This window comes from Hemiscyllium ocellatum, chromosome 26, assembly GCF_020745735.1.
Source record: "Hemiscyllium ocellatum isolate sHemOce1 chromosome 26, sHemOce1.pat.X.cur, whole genome shotgun sequence".
In the NCBI taxonomy this organism is placed as follows: domain Eukaryota; kingdom Metazoa; phylum Chordata; class Chondrichthyes; order Orectolobiformes; family Hemiscylliidae; genus Hemiscyllium; species Hemiscyllium ocellatum.
The window spans coordinates 769,514-791,874 of NC_083426.1; the positions used below are offsets into that span (position 1 = coordinate 769,514).

The window sequence follows — 22,361 nt, forward strand, 5'->3', positions numbered from 1 at the left end:
AAAATTCTTCCTTTCCTGTTGAACATCTGCCCGACTCTGGCACAAGCTGGGTCTTTGGTGCAACTTCAGTTCACAGTCAGCTTCAACTGCTGGAACCTCATAAGAAAGGACAGGATTCAAAACCATCCCCTCAGCGAGAATGAAATTACTGTTCAATTTATCATCATTGTTTGTCAATCTCCATTCAAATTTACATGTAATCAATTAACCTTGGTACGTGGTGGGGGGGGGGGGTTGCAGGATCTGTCTCCTGGGAATGAGGGGAAAACAACAAAGGGCATAAAAAGCAAAAGGAGCAAAACTGTCAATAATCCCTTCCCTTGACTACAGGATGCATCAGATTAAGATTCACTCCCTCAGGCAATGTTCCAAGCTCCTAGTTACCTGCAGAAAGGCGCAGACTAGACATGATGGACCCAATCCAGCTGATCTGCTCGGAGGAACCCCCAAACACGTCCTGGAAAGCCACAAAGAAAAGTCCAAAAGTCTTCAGTGTTCCCATAACCAAAACGTTCACCTGAAAATCAAGATCAAGGGTTACAGAACAGAAATCAGCCAATGTGAAGCATACAGTAATCCCTGAGCATCACAGAGCAACCTCTCTCTGTGGGAAACCCAACCTCACGTCAGCCCCTTCCTGGGGTCCAGTTATTTCGACTTGATCTTGGAAAGGTTCAGGATTTCAGACAGATCCTTTCCTGAGCTGCTTTAGCATTTTACAGTCTGTATTTCATCATCATCATCAAGACAGTTTAATCAACAAATGAGCAAACAGGGTCAGTGGCATGAGTTTGGAGAAAACCCTCCAGTTGGACAAGGAAAGGGTTTGCACAGGGTAATGTTTTAATATGAATCAGATTGGTGAGAAGTCTGAGGATTGGTGATCACAGAACTGTTCCACAAGAGGTCATTCTGCCTTGTGTCTGTGCCAGTCTCCTGTGCAATGGCTTGAGAGACAATGAGGTACAGACCCGTGCATTAATAGCTGAACTCTGGCCCCCACACTGGGAGGGGGTTTTGAAAAGCTCAAGCAGCACCTTCAAAGAGATGGGAGTTGGGGGGTGGTTACATTGGCCAGGAAAAGCAGCAAGAATATAGACAGCAGTTACTGTCTGCAGAACCCCAATCACCAGTAAAACCGACATCAAGACAGTTCCTTAACCTGTATCCAACTTTACAAAAGCAAAATACTATAGGTGTTGGAAATAAAACTGAAGGTGTTAGGAGTGAGCGGGATCTGTGAGAGAAAACCTGAGTTAATGGACCAGTGACCAGGTCGGTTTGCTGCATGTCAGGACTAGGAATTTGAACATTGTGTTTGTCAGTGACATTATTTACATTTGACTCCCTCACTAATTAGAGCATAGAACGATACAGCATAGTAATATGCCCTTTGTCCTTCCATATTTAAACTGTCTTCACTTAACAGGACCCATACCCCTCTATTTCCTTCCTATTCATGTATTCATCCAGCTGCTTCTTGAGTATTGCTGTTGTAAATGCTCATACACCTCCCTACGGCAGTGTGCTCCAGGCACCCACCACCCTTTGTTAGAAAAAGGTACTTTCCATGTCTCATTTAAATGTACCCCCTCACAACTTGACCTGTGTCCCCTAGTAGCTGACTCCTCCACTCTGGGAAAAAGCTATGTACTTTCCACTCTATCCAGATCATGCACAATCTTATAAACTTCCATAAGGTCATCCCTCAATCTCCTGTGTTCCAGTGAAAACAAACCCAGTCTACTCAACCTTTCTTCATCGCTAAAATCCCCCAGACCAGGGGGGGATCCTGGTAAACCCTTTCTGAACCCTCTCCAAAGCATCCATTTCCTTCTGGTAATGTAGTGACCAAAACTATATGCAGTAGATTGATCAGAGGCATTCGCCTCTAAGCTCCATTTTCACATCCATCTGACATCATAACACTCCTTTTCCCAACATGAGCACTCACTCTAACTTTCATTCCAGACACACTCTGAATCCGTTCCACTTACTCCTCTCCCCCCTCCATTACAGCATCAAAATGATCATTTTCCAGCCCCTTTCAGTTCTCATGAAGTGCCATATCAGACTCAAAACATCAATTCTGTTTTTCTCTCTTTACGGATGCTGACAGACCTGCTGAGTTTCTCCAGACTTTGTATTTTCATTTCAGATTTCCAGCACCCAGTGTTTCACTTTTACCAGTAACATGTTGTTTAATTTACATGATGGCCATTGCCCATCCCTAGTTGCCCCCTTGAAGAAGTGGTGGTGAGCTGCAGTCCACCTGATGTGGGTTGACCCACAATTCTCTAAGGAAGGGAATTCCAGGATTTTGACCCAGAGACACTGAATGAACAGCGATATATTTCCAAGTCAGGATGGTGAGTAGCTTGGAAGGGGACTTGCAGGGGGTGGTGTTCCCATGTATCTGCTGCCCTCATCCTTCTGCCCTCGTCCTTCTAGATGGACATGGTCATACGTTTAGAAGGTGCTGTCTGAGGATCTTTGGTGAATTTCTGTATTGTATCTTGTAGATAGTACACACTGTTGCTACTGGGCATCGGTGGCGAAGGGAGTGGATATTTAAGTTGCTAGATGGCATGCAAACAAACGGGTTACTTTGTCCTGACTGCTGTCTAGGCTTTTGACTAATTATTGAAACTGCACTCATCCACGGAAGGTGGAAACAATTGCGTAAGATTCCTGACTTGTGTCTGAGACAGGGTTCGGAACATAGAAGGGGAGTTACTTGCAGCAGGATCCTTAACATCTGAAATACTCCATTAGCTACATTTATATGACTGGTCTAGTTTACTGCTCCTCGGATGCTGCCTGAACTGCTGTGCTTTTCCACCACCACTATAACCTAAACTCTGGTTTCCAGCATCTGCAGTCATTGTTTTTACCGAGTTCAATTTCTGGTCAGTAGCAAGCCCCAGAGGTTGAATAGTGGGTGATTCAGCAATGGTCACACCATTGAGCATGACCTGGCATTTATGAGGTACTAACGTTACTTGCCATTTGTTAACCCAAGTCTACAGGTCACTAAGGGTTTGCTGTGGGTGGACATGGGCTGCTTCAGTATCTGAGGAGTCATGAATGGTGCTAACACTGTGCAATCAGTGAACATCCCTCCTACCAACTGTATGACGGAGGGAAAGCCATTGAAGAAGCAGCTGAAGATGGATGAACTCATCCTGGGGAATTCCTGCAGACATGTCGTGGGATGGAGAGGTCAGATCACCAACAACCACAACCATCTTCTTATGTGTCAGGTATGACTCCAACCAGCAGAGTGTTTGCCCCCTAATACCCATTGATTCTAGTTTTGCTCAGACTCTTTAATGCACACTCGATCGAGTGTGGCCTTAATGTCATGGGCTGTCACTCTCACCTCACCTCAGGAGTTCAGCCCCTTTGACCTCATTATGGCCTTTGTCTAAACACAGTCAGGAGCTGAGTGGGCCTGTGAAACCCCACCTGAATGTCAGGAAGGATGTTTTCCTTTGCCAGTCTGTAAGGTAGCACTGCCCTTCCTTATTGAGATAGGAGACCCTGAGAGGACTTGACGGGGTGGAGGCTGAGATGTTTCCCATTGTGGGAGTATATACAACTCAGGGACACAGTTTAAAAATAAAAGGGTTTTCATTTAAGATGTAGATGAATCATTTTTCTCTCTAGAGGGTCAGTGATTCCCTCCATCAGGGTGAGAAGTTCCTTTCTGTTTATGCTCCTCAATATTATCCATCTCAATCGGTATACGTGACAATAAATAAATCAACATTTACTCTCAGCCTCCTCTGCTCCAAGGAAAACAACCCGGTTGTCCAATCTCTCTTCACTACAGGATCGCACCAGCCCAGGCAGCATCCTGGTAAATCTCCTTGGCACTCTCTTTGGTGCCATCACATCTCTCCTGTGACATGGATTCCAGAACAGCACACAGCTGTCCTATCGCTGAGGTCTCACCAACTATTTATACAGCATAAGCATAAACTCGGACCCTTTGATCCAACTCGTCCATAGCAACCAGATATTCTATATTAATTTAGTCCCATTTACCAGCATTTGGCCTATATCCATCTAAATATTTCTTAATAGTCCCATCCAGATGCCTTTTAAATGCTGTAATTGTAACCACCTCCACCACTTCCTCTGGCAGCTCATTCCATACATTGCGCTACTCTCTGCATGAAAAGGTTTCCTCTTAGATCTCTTAAATCTTTCCCTTCTCACCCTCAACTTATGCCCTCTGGGAGTTTTAGACTCCCACACCCCAGGGAACAGACTTTGTCTATTTATCAGTCCAAGCATTAGAAATAAGGTGGATGAGCTCGAGGCTCATTTGGAAATTGGCAGTTACGATGTTGTGGGGATAACGGAGACGTGGCTTCAAGTAGACAGGGCCTGGGAAATGAATGTTCAAGGCTATACGTGCTATCGTAAGGACGGACTGACTCGGAGGGGGGGGGGGGGGGGGGGGGGTGGCCCTGTTGGTAAGGGATGATATTCAGTCCCTTGCGTGGGGATACCTAGAATCAGGGGATGTAGAGTCAGTATGGATAGAGCTGAGAAATTCTAAGGGTAGAAAGACCCTAATGGGAGTTATCTACAGGCCCCCAAACAGTAGTCTGGATGTAGTGTGTAAGTTGAATAAGGAGCTGAAATTGGCCTGTTGCAAAGATATTACTACAGTTGTTATGGGGGATTTCAATATGCAGGTAGACTTGGAGAATCAGGATGGTACTGGACCCCAAGAAAGGGAGTTTGTAGAGTGCCTCAGAGATGGATTCTTAGAACAGCTTGTGCTGGAGCCGACCAGGGAGAAAGCAATTCTGGATCTTGTGTTGTGCAACGAACCAGATTTGATCAGGGACCTCGAAGTGAAGGAGCCATTAGGAGGTTGTGATCACAATACAATAAGTTTTAATCTGTAATTTGAAATGGAGGGGGTAGAATCGGAAGTGACAATATTTCAGTTGAATAAAGGGAACGATGAAGCTATGAGGGAGGAGTTGGCCAAAGTTCAGTTGAGCAATACCCTAGCAGGGATGACAGTGGAACAACAATGACAGGTATTTCTGGGTATAATGCAGAAGATGCAGGATCAGTTCATTCGAAAAAGGAAGAAAGATCCTAAGGGGAGGCAGGGATGGCCGTGGCTGATGAGGGAAGTTAAGGACCATATAAAGACAAAAGGGAAAAAGTATAACATAGCAAAGATAAGTGGGAAATCAGAGGACTGGGAAGCTTTTAAAGAACAACAGAGGATTACTAAGAAGGAAATATGCAAAGAAAAAATAAGGTATGAAGGTAAACTGGCCAAAAATATAAAGGAGGATAGTAAAGGTTTTTTTTAGGTATGTGAAAAGAAATAAAAATGGTTAAGACTAAAATTGGGCCCTTGAAGACAAACGGGTGAATTTATTATGGGAACAAAGAAATGGCAGAAGAGTTGAATTGGTACTTTAAATCAATCTTCACTGGGGAAGACACGAGCAATCTCCCAGATGTAATAGTGGCTGAAGGACCTGAACTAAAGGGAATTTATATTAGGCAGAAAATGGTGGTGAAGAGACTGTTAGGTCTGAAGACTGATAAGTCCCCGAGACCTGATGGTCTACATCCCAGGGTACTGAAGGAGGTGGCTCTAGAAATTGTGGATGCATTGGTGATCATTTTCCAATGTTCTATAGATTCAGGATCAGTTCCTGCGGATTGGAGGGTGGTTAATGTTGTCCCACTTTTTAAGAAAGGAAGAAGAGAGAAAACAGAATCATAGGCCAGTTAGTCTGGCCTCAATGGTGGGAAAATGCTGGAGTCAATTATAAAGGACAAAATTATATCTGGATAGCAGTAACAGGATAGGTCAGAGTCAGCATGGATTTATGAAGGGAAAATCATGCTCGACTAATCTTCTGGAATTTTTTGAGGATGTAAGTCTGAAGATGGACGAGGGAGATCGTGGATGTAGTGGTCCTAGACTTTCAGAAAGCCTTTGATAAAGTCACACATAGGAGGTTAGTGAGCAAAATTAGGGCACATGGTATTAGGGATGAAATATGTGGTGCTGGAAAAACACAGCAGACCAGGCAGCATCCGAGGAGCAGGAGAATCGACGTTTCGGGCATTAGCCCTTCTTCAGGAATGAGGCTGGTGTGCCAAACGGGATGAGATAAAAGGTAGAGGGGAGGGAAGTTGGGGGAGGGGTGCTGGGAATACGATAGGTGGAGGGAGGTGAGGGTGAGCGTGATAGGCCGGACAGGGGGTGGGGGCGGAGAGGTCAGGAAGAAGATTGCAGGTCAAGAGGGCGGTGCTGAATCCAGGGATTGAGACGGAGATAAAGGTGGGGGGAGGGGAAATGAGAAAGCTGGAGAAATCTACATTCATCCCGTGTGGTTAGAGGGTTCCTAGGCGGAAGATGAAGCGCTCTTCCTCCAGGCGTCATGTAGCCAGGGTCTGGCGATGGAGGAGACCAAGGACCTGCATCTCCTTGGCAGAGTGGGAGGGGGAGTTAAAGTGTTCAGCTGCGGGCGGTTGGGTTGGTTGGTGCGGATGTCCCAGAGGTGTTCTCTGAAACGTTCCGCAAGTAGGCGGTCTGTCCCCCCAATGTACAGGAGACCACATCGGGGTGAGCGGATGCAGTAAATGATGTGCGTGGAGGTGCAGGTGAATTTGCGGTGGATATAGAAGGATCCCTTGGGGCCTTGGAGGGAGGTGAGGAGGGACGTGTGGGCGCAAGTTTTGCATTTCCTGCAGTTGCAGGGGAAGGTGCCGGAAGTGGAGGTTGGGTTGGTGGGCGGTGTGGACCTGACGAGGGAATCACGAAGGGAGTGGTCTTTGCGGAACACTGATAGGGGAGGGGAGGGGAGGGAAATATATCCCTGGTGGTAGGGTCTGTTTGGAAGTGGCAGAAATGACGGAGGATGGTACGATGTATCTGGAGGTTGGTGGGGTGGAAATGCCATCCCAGATTCCCAATTCCTTCACCTTTGCTGCATCTGCTCCCAGGAGGACCAGTTGCAATATCGTACAACCCAGATGGCCTCCTCCTTCAAAATCGCAATATCCCCCCAGACGTGATCGACGATGCTCTCCACCACATCTCCTCCACTTCTCGCTCCTCCGCCCTTGAATCCCACCCCTCAATCGCCACCAGGACAGAACCCCACTGGTCCCCATCTACCACCCCACCAACCTCCATATACATCGTATCATTCTCTGTCATTTCCGCCACCTCCAAACGGACCCCACCACCAAGGATATATTTCCCTCCCCAACCCTATCAGCGTTCCAGAGAGACCACTCCCTCTGTGACTCCCTCGTCAGGTCCACACGCCCCACCAACCCAACCTCCACTCCCGGCACCTTACCCTGCAACCGCAAGAATTGCAAAACCTGTGCCCACACCTCCCCCCTCACCTCCCTCCACGGCCCAAGGGATCCTTCCATATCTGTCGCAAATTCACCTGCACCTCCACACACATCATTTACTGCATCCGCTGCACCCAATGTGGCCTCCTCTACATTGCGGAATGTTTCAGAGAACACCTCTGGGACACCCAGACCAACCAACCCAACCGCCCCGTGGCTGAGCACTTTAACTCCCCCTCCCACTCCACCAATGACATGCAGGTCCTTAGCCTCCTCCATCGCCAGACCCTGGCCACACGACGCCAGGAGGAAGAGCGCCTCATCTTCCGCCTAGGAACCCTCCAACCACACGGGATGAATGTAGATTTCTCCAGCTTCCTCATTTCCCCTCCCCCACCTTACCTCAGTCCCAACCCAAAAATTCAGCACCGCCCTCTTGACCTGCAATCTTCTTCCCGACCTCTCCGCCCCCACCCTCTCTCCAGTCTATCACCCTCACCACCTTCCACCTATCGTTTTCCCAGCACCCCTCCCCCAAATTTCCTCCCCTCTACTTTATCTCAGCTCGCTTGGTACACCAGCCTCATTCCTGAAGAAGGGCTTATGCCTGAAACATCGATTCTCCTGCTCCTCGGATGCTGCCTGGTCTGCTGTGTTTTTAGATTACATTACATTACAGTGTGGAAACAGGCCCTTCGGCCCAACAAGTCCACACCGACCCGCCGAAGCGCAACCCACCGATACCCCTACATATACCCCTTACCTAACACTACGGGCAATTTAGCATGGCCAATTCACCTGACCCGCACATCTTTGGACTGTGGGAGGAAACCGGAGCACCCGGAGGAAACCCACGCAGACACGGGGAGAATGTGCAAACTCCACACAGTCAGTCGCCTGAGGCGGGAATTGAACCCAGGTCCCTGGCGCTGTGAGGCAGCAGTGCTAACCACTGTGCCACTGTGCCACTTCCAGCACCACATTTTTCAACTCTGGTACTCCAGCATCTGCAGTCCTCACTTTCTCCACATGGTATTAGGGGCAAAATACTGACTTGGATTGAACATTGGTTGGCTGACAGGAAACAAAGAATAGCCCTACACACAGATGAAAAAAACCCACCATTTTGACTGGGACAAACATCTATCCTGGGACAGGCTAAGCAAAGACATAGAACATAGAACATAGAACATAGAAGGATACAGCGCAGTACAGGCCCTTCGGCCCTCGATGTTGCGCCGACCGAATCCTACATGAACCTATACTAGCCCAATAACTTCCAAATGCTTATCCAATGCCCGCTTAAATGACCATAAAGAAGGAGAGTTCACCACTGATACGGGCAGGGCATTCCATGAACTCACAACCCGCTGTGTGAAGAATCTACCCCTAACATCTGTCCTATACCTACCACCCCTTAATTTAAAGCTATGTCCCCTAGTAACACCTGACTCCATTAGAGGTAAAAGGTTCTTAGTATCTACCCTATCTAAACCCCTAATCATCTTATACACTTCTATCAGATCTCCCCTAAACCTTCTCTTCTCCAATGAGAACAGCCCCAAGTGCCTCAGCCTTTCCTCATAAGATTTTCCTACCATTCCAGGCAACATCCTGGTAAACCTCCTCTGCACTCGTTCTAAAGCTTCCACATCCTTCCTATAGTATGGCGACCAAAACTGCACACAATACTCCAGATGAGGCCTCACCAGAGTCTTATACAACTGCAACATGACCTCAGGACTCCGGAACTCAATTCCTCTGCCAATAAAGCCCAGTACACCATATGCCTTCCTCACAGCACTATTTACCTGGGTGGCAACTTTCAGAGATCTGTGTACATAGACACCAAGATCCCTCTGCTCATCCACACTACCAAGTAGCCTACCATTAGCCCAGTAATCCATCATCTTGTTATTCCTACCAAAGTGAACGACTTCGCACTTAGCTACATTGAATTCCATTTGCCACATTTCCGCCCAGCTCTGCAACTTATCTATATCCCGCTGTAACCTACCACTTCCTTCCTCACTATCCACAACTCCACCGACTTTTGTGTCATCCGCAAACTTGCTTACCCAGCTTTCAAGTCCTTCCTCTAGATCATTTATAAAGATAACAAAAAGCAATGGTCCCAAAACAGATCCTTGTGGTACACCGCTAGTAACTGCGCTCCAAGATGAACATAATCCATCAACTACTACCCTCTGTCTCCTTCCAGCCAGCCAATTCCTAATCCAAACCTCTAATGTATCCTCAATGCCATACCTCCGAAGTTTTAGCATTAGCCTACCATGGGGAACCTTATCGAACGCCTTACTAAAATCCATATACACAACATCTACTGCTTTACCCTCATCCACTTCCTTAGTCACCTTCTCAAAGAACTCAATAAGGTTTGTGAGGCACGACCTGCCCTTCACAAAACCATGCTGGCTATCCCTGATCACGTTATTCCTACCCAGATGTTCATAAATCTTATCCCTTACCATTCTAAGACTTTGCCCACCACTGAAGTCAGACTCACTGGCCTATAGTTACTAGGGCTATCCCTACTCCCTTTCTTGAACAATGGGACCACATTCGCTATCCTCCAGTCCTCTGGTACTATTCCCGTTGACAATGACGACATAAAAATCCAGGCCAATGGCTCTGCTATCTCCTCCCTAGCTTCCCATAGGATCCTGGGGTAAATGCCATCAGGCCCAGGAGACTTATCTATATTCATCCTTTCCAATATTCCCAAAACCTCTTCCCTGCATATTTCCAGGGCATCCATTCTAATTATTTGTGATTCCATATTCACATCAGCAACAGTGTCCTGTTCCTGAGTGAATACTGATGAAAAGTACTGATTTAATGTCTCTCCAATCTCCTCCGCCTCCACACACAACTTCCCACTACTATCCTTGACTGGACCGATACCTACCCTAGTCATCCTTTTATTCTTGACATACCTATAGAAAGCCTTTGGGTTTTCCCTAATCCTACCAGCTAAAGACTTTTCATGTCCCCTTCTCGCTTCTCTTAGCTCCCTCTTTAGCTCCTTCCTGGCTACCTTATAACTCTCAATCGCCCCAACTGAACCTTCACGCCTCATCTTTACATATGCCGCCTTCTTCCCTTTCACAAGGGACTCCAATTCCTTACTAAACCACGGCTGCCTCACAAGGCCCTTTACACCATGCCTGACTGGTACATACCTATCGAGGACACGCAGTAGCTGCTCCTTGAACAATCCCCACATCTCATTAGTGTTCTTCTCTTGAAGCCTGTTTTTCCAATCCACACATCCTAAGTCATGCCTCACTGCATCATAATTTCCCTGCCCCCAGCTATAACTCTTGCCCTGCGGCGCACGATTATCCCTCTCCATCACTAAAGTAAAAGTCACCGAGTTGTGGTCACTGTCCCCGAAGTGCTCACCTACCTCCAAGTCTAACACCTGGCCTGGTTCATTACCTAGAACCAAATCCAATATAGCCTCCCCTCTTGTTGGCCTGTCGACATATTGTGTCAGGAAACCCTCCTGCACACATTGTACAAACACCGACCCATCTAATGAACTCGAGCTATAGCTCTCCCAGTCAATATCTGGGAAGTTAAAGTCCCCCATAACAACCACCCTGCTACCTTCACTCTTTTCCTGAATCATCCTCGCAATATTATCCTCTACTTCTCTGGGACTATTAGGAGGCCTGTAGAAAACACCTAACAGGGTGACCTCACCTTTCCTATTTCTAACCTCAGCCCAAACTACCTCAGATGGCAAGTCCTCTTCCATCGTCCATTCCGCTGCTGTGATACTGTCTTTGACAAGTAATGCCACGCCTCCCCCTTTTTTACCCCCATGTCTGATCCTACTAAAACATTTGAACCCTGGAACGTGCAACAGCCATTCTTGTCCCTGTTCTACCCACGTCTCTGTAATGGCCACAACATCGAAGTCCCAGGTACCAACCCACGCTGCAAGTTCACCTACCTTATTCCTTATACTTCTGGCATTGAAGTATACACACTTCAATCCACCTTTCTGGTTACAGGCACCCTCCTTAGAGATCGCTGCATTATTCCTAACCTCCCTACACTCAAGGTCCTGTACCCTAAAGCTACAGTCCTGGTTCCCATGCCCCCGCGGAGTTAGTTTAAACCCTCCCAAAGAGCACTAGCAAACCTCCCCCCAAGGATACTGGTGCCCCTCAGGTTCAGGTGTAGCCCATCCTTTTTATAGAGGTCCCACCTTCCCCAGAAAGGACCCCAGTTGTCCAGAAACCGGAATCCCTCCCTCCTGCACCATCCCTGTAGCCACGCATTTAACTGCTCTCTCTCCCTATTCCTCGACTCTCTATCACGTGGCACGGGTAACAAACCAGAGACAACAACTCTGTTTGTTCTAACTCTGAGCTTCCAACCTAGCTCCCTGAAAGCCTGTCTGACATCCTCACCCTTCTTCCTACCTATATCGTTGGTGCCAACGTGGACCACGATCTGGGGCTGCTCCCCCTCCCCCTTAAGGACCCGGAAAACACGATCAGCGACATCACGTACCCTTGCACCTGGGAGGCAACATACCAAACGTGAGTCCCTGTCGCCCCCACAAAACCGTCTGTCTGTACCCCTCACTATCGAGTCCCCAAGAACAATTGCTCTACCTTTCTCCACCCTACCCTTCTGAGCAACGGGGCCAGGCTCCGTGCCAGAGGCCTGAACCTCGTTGCTTGCCCCTGGTAAGTCATCCCCCCCACAAGTATCCAAAACGGTATACTTGTTCTTGAGTGGAATGACCGCAGGGGGTCCCTGCACTGGCTTCCTCCTCCCACTCCCCAGAGAATTCCTCGAGGCCTGGCACTCCAATCACAATGCCATAAACAAACACACAGATCTAGATACCATTTATCAACCCCTCAGAAAATGAACAGGAAATGACATCACTACAAACCCCAGGAACCCCATCCAGGAGAAAGATATAAATAGACAGCAGGAGACAACAGCTTCGCTTCACTTGGAGGTCCCCACTGATGATGTTACCTAGCCAGGTAATGAAACACCTGGATATCAAACCTACAGCTCAGCGAGCAAGCCTACACCCTAAACAAAGAGTAGTGACAAACGGCTCCCTTTTGGAATGGCAGGTGGTGACCAGTGGTGTGCCGCAGGGATCAGTGCTGGGACCACAGCTTTTTACAATGTACATTAATGATATAGATGAAGGTTTTAAAAGTAACATTAGCAAATTTGCTGATGACACAAAGCTGGGTGACAGAGTGAAATGTGAGGAGGATGTTATGAGAATACAGGGTGACCTGGCCAGGCTAGGTGAGTGGTCAGATGCATGGCAGATGCAGTTTAAATGTGGATAAATGTGTGATTATCCACTTCGGTGGCAGGAACAGGAAGGCAGATTACTGCCTAAATGGAGTCAAGTTAGGTAAAGGGGCAGTACAACGAGGTCTAGGTGTTCTTGTACATCAGTCAATGAAAGCAAGCATGCAGGTACAGCAGGTAGTGAAGAAAGCTAATAGCATGCTGGCTTTCATAACAAGAGGAATTGAGTATAGAAGCAAAGAGGTCCTTCTGCAGCTGTACAGGGCCCTGGTGAGACCGCACCTGAATATTGTGCACAGTTTTGGTCTCCAAATTTGAGGAAAGACATTCTGGCTATTGAGGGAGTGCAGCGTAGGTTCATGAGGTCAATTCTTGGAATGGTGGGATTACCTTACACTGAAAGACTGGAGCGACTGGGTTTGTATACCCTTGAGTTTAGAAGACTGAGAGGGGATCTGATTGAGACATATAAGATTATTAAAGGACTGGACACTCTGGAGGCAGGAAACATGTTTCCGCTGATGGGTGAGTCCCAAACCAGAGGACACAGCTTAAAAATAAGGGGTAGGCCACTTAGAACAGAGTTGAGGAGAAACTTCTTCACCCAGAGAGTGGTGGGTGTGTGGAATGCTCTGCCCCAGAAGGCTGTGAAGGCCAAGTCTCTGGATACTTTCAAGAAAGAGTTGGATAGAGCTCTTAAGGATAGTGGAATCAAGGATTATGGAGATAAGGCAGGAACAGGATACTGATTGAGGATGATCAGCCATGATCATAATGAATGGTGGTTTGAAGGGCAGAATGGCCTACTCCTGCACCTATTGTCTATTGCTCCTCATTATTTTATAAACTGCTGTAAGGTCACCCCCAGCCTCCGACGCTCCAGGGAAAACAGCCCCAGCCTCTTCAGCCTCTCCCTGTAGCTCAAACCCTCCAAACCTGGCAACATCCTTGTAAATCTTTTCTGAACCCTTTCAAGCTTCTTAACATCCTTCCTAGGAATTGCACACAGTATTCCAAAAGTGGCCTTACCATTGTGCTGTACAGTTGCAACATGACATCCCAACTCCTATACTCAATGTACTGACCACTTAAGGCAAGCACACCAAATGCTTCCTGTGTCTTAAACACTATCCTTCAACAAATAAAGGCAAGAACTCTATATGCCTGATAACATCAGGATCTGGACCAGATGGGCCAATGGGCTGAGAAGTGGTAGATGGAGTTTAATTCAGATAAATGAGAAGTGCTGCATTTTGGAAAAGCAAATCTTAGCAGGACTTATACACTTAATGGTAAGGTCCTAGGGAGTGTTGCTGAACAAAGAGACCTTGGAGTGCAGGTTCATAGCTCCTTGAAAGTGGAGTCACAGGTAGATAGGATAGTGAAGAGGGCCTTTGGTATGCTTTCCTTTAATGGTCAAAGTATTGAGTACAGGAGTTGGGAGGTCATGTTGCAGCTGTACAGGACATTGGTTAGGCCACTGTTGGAATATTGCATGCAATTCTGGTCTCCTTCCTATCGGAAAGATGTTGTGAAATTTGAAAGAGTTCAGAAAAGATTTACAAGGATATTGGCAGGGTTGGAGGATCTGAGCTACAGGGAGAGGCTGAACAGGCGGGGGCAGTTTTCCCTGGCGCATCAGAGGCTGAGGGGTGACATTATAGAGGTTTACAAAATTATGAGGGGCATGGATAGGGTAAATAGGCAAAGTCTTTTCCCTGGGGTCAGGGATTCCAGAACTAGAGGGCATAGGTTTAGGTTGAGAGGGGAAAGATATAAAAGAGACCTCAGGGGCAACTTTTCCACACAGAGGGTGGTACGTGTATGGAATGAGCTGCCAGAGGAAGTGGTGGAGGCTAGTACAATTGCAACATTAAAGAGGCATTTGGATGGGTATATGAATAGGAAGGGTTTGGGGGGATATGGGCCGGGTGCTGGCAGGTGGGACTAGATTGGATTGGGATATCTGGTTGGCATGGATGGGTTGGACCGAAGGGTCTGTTTCCCATGCTGCACATCTCTATGACTCTATGCCGCCTTAACCACTATACTTACTTGTCCCACTACCTCATAGAATTGATGTACATGCTTGCCAAAATTCTACTGTTCACGTATTCCTTTACAAGCGCACCACCTCACATTTTATCCAGACGGAATTCCAGTTGCCACTGATGAGCCCATCTGACCAACTCATCAGTGTCCTCCTAAAATCGAAGGCTGTCGACTGTGTGACGCTGGAAAAGCACAGGTCAGGCAGCATCTGAGGAGCAAGAGAATCGATGTTTCGGGCAGAAGCCCTACCTCTGTTCCTGATGATGCTCATGCTCGAAAGCATTGATTCTCCTGCTCCTCGATTGCTTTTCCAGCACCACACTGTCAACTCTGATCTCCAGCATCTGTAGTCCTCACTTTCTCCTAAACTCTAAGGCTATCCTCCTCACTATTAATCACCCCATCAATTTGTGTATCATCTGCATCTTACTGATCAGCCCCCACCACATTTAAGTCTAAACCATTTATATAAACTACAAAATGTAAGGGCCCCAACAGAGAACCCGGTGGGATTCCACTAGACAGAGACTTCCGGTCCCAAAACACGCACCAGCATCACTTTCTGTTTCCTGCCACTCAACTAACTGAGGACCCAATGTTCCAAACTTCCTTGGATCTTATGGGGTCTTACTTTCACGGTCAGTTTCTCATGTGGGACCTTGACAAAATCCTTGCTGCAGTTCATGTTCATAAGCCTTGTTTTCAAACCTATACACCTACCTCTGAAAAGTTCAGTCAAAGTGGGTCAGACATGTCATCCCATTCACATAGCTATACTGATTAACCCCGCCTCTCAAAATACAGATTAATTCAGTCGCTCAAAATCACTTCCAATAGTTACGTCACTCCCAAGGTTAGACTCAAAAGGGACAAATTACTGCAGATGCTGAAATCTGTTCTGAAGGCAACAAAATTGGAGATCACAGTAGGTCTGGCAGCATCCATGGAAGGGATGGAGGGAGGGAGCGAGAGAGCGAGATGTCTAGAGTCTAGATGACTCTTCATCAGGCTTAACACCACCTGCTATGATCTCTAGCATTTATTGTCTGCAGTATCAAGGGCCAACTGATTGAGTGAAGGATAAATAGGGAAGCTACAGGCCATTCTTAAATAACAGTTGCACATTGGCTGTCATCATAGTCCTCTGTCACCTCTCCTGTGGCCAGGGAGAAATTGAACATTTTTGCAAGTGCCTCAGCTATTTCCTCCCTTGCCTCACTCAACATTTCACCTGGCCCTGAAAATTAACTTAAAATTCAAGCCTGGTTATGCTAATTTATTTAATTGTATCACAGGACCTTTTCTCTGATTTCTATACCTAAATCATTCCCCTCATTAATGAACACTGACACAAAGTATTCATTTCCGACCCGACCTATGTCGTCGATATTATTCACTGGTGGGGTGCAGGCAGCGCTGGCTGGGCCAGCATTTATTGCCCCCCTTGAAAAGGTGGGGGGTGAGCTGCTTTCTTAAACCACTGCAATCCATTTCCTGTAGGTAGACCCACAATGTCCTTCGGGAGGGAATTCCAGGATTTTGACCCAATGACAGTGAAGGAACGGTGTCAAGTGGCTTGGAATGGAACTTGTAGTGGGTGATGTTCCTTTGTATCTGCTGCCTTTATCCTTCTAGATGGAAGTGGTCATGGGTTTGGAAGGTGCTGTCTGAGGATCTTTAGTGAATTTCTGCAACATCCTGATCTACTGTGTCCGTTGCTCTCGATGTGGTCTCCTCTACGTTGGGGAGACCGGACTCCAACTCCCGGAACATTTCAGGGAACATCTCTGCAACACACACGCACCAAACAGCCCACTTCAACTCTCCCTCCCACTCCACCAAGGACATGCAAGTCCTGGGCCACCTCCACTGACAAATCCAAGCCACATGACACCTTGAGGAAGAACACCTCATCTTCCGCCTTGGGACCCTCCAACCACTCGACATCAATGTTGATTTTACCAGTTTCCTCATCTCCCCTCCACCCACCTTATCCCAAATCCAACCCTCAAACTTGGCACCGCCCTCTCGAATTGTCCTACCTGTCCATCTTCCTTCCCACCTATCCACACCACCCTCTGCTCCGACCAATCACTTTCACACCCCATCTGCATCTACCTATCAGCTTCCAAACTACCATCCCCCAGCCTTCTATTTATCTCTCAGCGACCTCCTCCCACCCCACCCCAAAATGTCTTAAGGCCTTACGCCCAAAACATCGACTCGGATGCTGCCTGACCTGCTGTGTTTTTCCAGCACCACACTCTTGACTCTGATCTCCTGCATCTGCAGTCCTCACTTTGTCCCTGTCTGTACACTAACCCATCAAATGGTGATGGGATGTGCTGTGTTCTCAAATATGCAGCAGGCTTTTGATGAGGTTAGGCTCATGTTGAATGGCAGATGGGAAGCTGGCCAGGAGATTACTGGGGCTGATGGGTGAGGACTTCAGCAGCTGATGAGCTGAGATTAAGCCTGGAAGTGGAAAATATTATGGAGATTTTAGCAAGGCACATTATGAGGAATACGGTTCATTCTTCATGTCCACTGGTTTTGGTAACAATCATGGCAAATAAATCTTTCTACAATTGTCTAGATGATCGTGATCTAAAGTTTTTTCCTGCAGTTATCCTGCAGATAGAGCATGTTTGGACGATTATTTGGCAAATCTCTCATGTAACTTGAACTGCAGTGAGTTTGTGGAATGGTTTGAGATTCCAGGGCTAGGTATTCTTTTGTATATCAGTGTAAAATCTCAACAAAGCTGAAAATGTGTTGCTGGTTAAAGCACAGCAGGTCAGGCAGCATCCAAGGAACAGGAAATTCGACGTTTCGGGCCAGAGCCCTTCATCAGGATTCCTGATGAAGGGCTCTGGCCCGAAACGTCAAATTTCCTGTTCCTTGGATGCTGCCTGACCTGCTGTGCTTTAACCAGCAACACATTTTCAGCTCTGATCTCCAGCATCTGCAGACCTCACTTTTTACTCTAAAATCTCAACAAATGCTTGTATCTTTTGTTTGTAAAGTAAGGAATACAGCTTCACAAGCAGTACTACCAGGAACAACACCAAGTGGCTGCCTGGTAATTTGGACTTGCCAAACAGATTTGTATGGAGACTATGCCCTTTTAATTAAAGCCCGATGGTCTTTGATGTCAATGATGCTCGTCAATTGTTGATGTACTCCTCCCACTAAGAAGTCTCTTTGCTTCACTTAAATTAGGAGCCCAATTAATCTGTCCTGATGAGCTGGTCACCAATAACTTGCATTGATACATCACCTTTAATGCAATGTAACGTCCCAATGTACTTTGCAGGTTATATGAGGAGGTCAGAGAACAAAGCTAGCTTCAAAAGATCAAAGAAGTGAAGAGATTCGAGAGGAAATGTTGGAGTTTTGAGCTGAAGCACCCGAAGGCTCAGCCGCCATTCGGGGAGCCACGAAAACCAGGGAGGTCAGAATTCGAGGAGCAAAACAATCACGAATGGTTGTGGAGGAGGTGGTGAAGCTACAGAGAGGGGAAAACCAACCAGCTGAGAAACGTTAACCATTTGATCACTATTTTTTCCAGGCAAATGACATTGAAGAAGATGTGGACATTGTGGGTGGCACAGTGGTTAGCCACTGATTTGGAAAGGTTGCATCAGCCTGGAAAGTGCCATTACAACTCCTTTATCCACAGGGGAGAGGGGCAGAAAACAAGAAAATATCCACTACTTGGTTTAATTAATATGGGGAAGGTGTTAAAATCAAATCATTGAAGGAGTTTATAACTAGGCACTTAGAAAAACTCAAAGTAATTGTGAGGAGTCATCATTGTTGTGTGAAATCATGTTTAATCAATTGACTTGAGTACTTTAAAGGAGTAATAGATACTGGGAACCAGTCGATGTACTCAACTTAGATTTCCAGAAGGCATTTAATAATGTGTCAGTTACAATGTCAGGTGTTGAGAGTAGCATATTAACAAAGATAGAAGATGGGCTAGCTGCCTGAAAACAGAGAATCATGAATGGTCTTTATCTCAGTTGGCAAGATGTGACAAGGCATGTCTTGCAGGGGCCTGTGCTAAGGCCTCAACTCTTTTGTTTACAATTGAGATCAATGACCTTGACAAGGGGTGTAAAGGAATAGTCGCTAAATCTGCAGCTGATACTTTGTGCGAGAACATAATGAGGTTCAGACGAACATCGATGGGTCTAGTGAAGAGCAAAAATATGGGAAGTGGGGTATTTTGTAAAAAAATGTGAAATTATTCATATCAGAAGAATAAAAAAAGCAGAGTATTGTATAAATGGAGAATGAATCTGAATTCCAAGCTGTAAAAGGGATTAGAATTTCTGGTGCTTTAGTTACAACAAGGTAATTAGCAGGTACTGCACAACAGAAACTGAACATAAAGTGAAGAGGTAATGCATCATTTATAGACAGTATAGAAAAGACCACATCTCGCTTCCTTATTTAAGGAAGAATGTAAATGGATTGCCAGTGGTTCAGAAGGGGTTTATGAGACTAATACCTGGAATGAGAGGGTTGTCTCATGAGGAAAGATTGGACAGACCAGGCTCGTTCCAACTGGAGCCGAGAAGAGTGAGGGGTGACTGATTGAAACATAGAAGATTCCGAATGGTCTCGATAAGGTGACTGTGGTAAGGATGTTTCCTCTTGTGGGCCAGTGCAGAAAGGGGTACTGTTTTAAAATTAGGGGTTGCAGTTTTAGGATAGAAAAGAGAAACATTTTCCCTCAGTCAGAATTTAGCATGTTATTTTAATCAGATCCCCCCTTAGATTGGTTCTTCTAAACTCCTAACCAATTCAGTCTCTCTCCATACATCAGACCTGCCATCCTAGAAACCATTCTAGGAAACCTTCACTGCACTCCCTCCATCACCAGAACATCCTTCTTCAGATAAGGAAACCAAAACTGCTCTTAATATCCACGGTGTTGTTAACGCAAAATGAGGCATGTTTAATAAGTGATCTCAGAAAAAATGATCCCTAGGGAACAGCGACCTTAATGTTGAATTTAACATTTGGAGAATGAGAAGAATGAGAGGTGACCTTATTGAAACACTACATAGGACAAACAGGAAGACAGCTAACGATCCGCATCCATGAACACCAACTAGCCACGAAACGACACAACCAACTATCGTTAGGAGCCACACATCCAGATGACAAGCAACATGAATTCGACTGGGACAACACTACTATTATAGGACAAGCCAAACAGAGAACAGCCAGGGAATTCCTAGAGGCATGGCACTCATCCACAGATTCAATCAATAAGCACATTGATCTGGAACCAATATATCGACCACTGCAGCGGACAGCTGGAACTGACAACCGGAAGCGGCAGATTCAAACCACTGTAAATGCCGGAGGAAACATCACAGAAACGCTTCACAGGAGGCTCCCAAGCACTGAGGATGTCACCTAGACAGGGGACGAAACGTCTGCAACACAAATTCCCAGCTCAGCGAACAGAATGACCTTATTGAAATACAAAATTCTTCAGGGACTTGACAGGAGAGATGCAGAAAGGCTGTTTCCCCTTGTGGAAGAGTCGTACACCACAGGGCATCATCTCAAAGCCTGGAGTTGCCCATTTAAGATAAAGAAGAGGAGGATTTTATTCTTTAAAGGAGTGCCAATGGTGGGGGGAGGGAGAGTATGGTTGTCAGTGTAGCGTTCAGGTAATAAGTACTTGGCTCTCAGGGTCAATCCCTCAATGAGAAACACACTCACCTCTGTTCACAGTGATTGCTAACCAGCAAACAGATTTCAGCCAAATTTAAAAGACAGCAAAAAGTGACTTGTCACTGACTCAGCGGTAAACATCAGCGGTTTGCAGTAAGGACTATGAACCTGATCACAGTAATTTCAAAACGTGAGCATTGAGAACCAGTCAGATAGACAGCAGTTCATGGTATTGTCCAGTGTTCAAGAATTTGAATCCAACTTTGCAAATAGGTCAAGAGTTCACTGAAGACAATAGAGAAGGCAACTTGGATAGGCTCTGAAAATTTAAACTAACAGCTTTCTTGTAGTTAGTATTAAAATATACCCACTATCCAAATGAGCAGAACTCATGCACTGGATGACTAAATGTTAGCTCCCAAAGTAACTGACTGACTTGGAACAACGAGTCCAGTACCTGTCGAATATTGACCTGGTCTTGGGGCAGGGCTTCACAACCTCAATATTGCATGGACGTTTTTTGAGATGTAGAGAGATTTTTGTTAATACAGGGAATGTGGGAGTCACTGACTGGGCCACCATTTATTGTCCATCCCTAATTGCCCCTCAAAGGTGGTGGTAAGTTACTGCTGTCCATGTGATTTAGGGATATTCAGTGCTTTCAGAGAGGGAGAGGCAAGATTTTGACTTGAAAATCTGAAGGACCAGCAATATAATTCCATTTCAGGATGGGTGGGACTTTGTGGGCAGTTTGCAGGGGCTCATGTTCCCATGTATCTGCTGCCCTTACCCTTCTAGATGGAAGTGATCATGGGTTTAGAAGGTCCTGGTGAATTGTTGCATTACATCTTGTAGAGAATACACACAGTTGCTCGTGAGTGTTGGTAGTGGAGGACAATTCATTTATTTGCTTATGGAATGTGGGTGTTGCTAGATGGGCCAACATTTATTGCCTGTCCCTAGTTGCCTTTTGAGAAGTTGGGGGGTGAGCTGCCTTCTTGAAGCGCTGCAGTCTGTGTGCTGTAGATAGACCCACAATACCTTTAGGGAGGGAATTCCAGGATTGTGACCCAGTGATAGCAAAGGAACAGGGACATATTTCCAAGTCAGGATGATGAGTGGCTGGAGGGGAACCTGAAGGGGGTGTTTCCATGTACCTGCTGCCCATGTCCTTCTGGATGGTTATGGGTTTGGAAAGTGCGGTCTGAGGAGTCTTGGTGAATTACTGCAGTGCATTGTGCTGATAGTACACATAAACAATGAGGAAGTGGACAGACAGAGTGTATTTACACATTTACTAACTACCTGCATTGCCAAGGCACAACTTAAAGTCTATACCAAACCCACAGCAAGAAATCTTTATCGTACACGACACGTACACTGGGCTGCTCCTCTGGTCGTGGTCTGATGGCATCTTCCTCAGGATTTCCCTACTTCATCCCCAACATTGGTTGGCTGTCACTGAAACTACCTGCAACTCTGACCCTGCACTCACTCTCCCCCACTATCTCACTCCCTCCCCCTAACCTGGTCCCTGCACCCACCACCCCCCAGCTCCCTCCCCTCCCCACTTCTTCATCAGTCTGCAGTCTGCCATCTTAACCCTACCATCGATAACTCTCTCCCATTGGTTATTAGTCCAGTTAAACTTGAGATATTTACTCTCTTTGAAGATTATTTTAAAATATAAAGTGGAAATGGTTACATTGCTGGCTAATTACAAAGCAGTTTACAACATTATTGCAGGTTTTGGAAAGAAATGACTATTCAGAGAGTATTGGTGTTCTACAAAGAGTAAATGGATAAATCAACAGCCAATTTTTTCTTTGTGTTGTTGCTGAAGGTGGTTTATTGTCCAGGCCACCCGGAATATGTTTACATCTTTCTCCAAATGTGTCAAAGGAATCTCTAATATCCATGGC

At 46.3% G+C, this 22,361-nt stretch overlaps 1 protein-coding gene across 1 annotated transcript in view; it reads right to left on the reverse strand.

Annotated features, from left to right (window-relative positions):
* Window positions 1–22,361, reverse strand: part of slc16a4 (solute carrier family 16 member 4) — a 105,524-nt gene that overhangs the window by 49,266 nt on the left and 33,897 nt on the right. Inside the window, exon 4 of the mRNA XM_060845107.1 lies at window positions 385–517. Within this exon, the coding sequence (XP_060701090.1) occupies window positions 385–517 (133 nt within the window). The remainder of the gene's footprint in view (window positions 1–384; window positions 518–22,361) is intronic.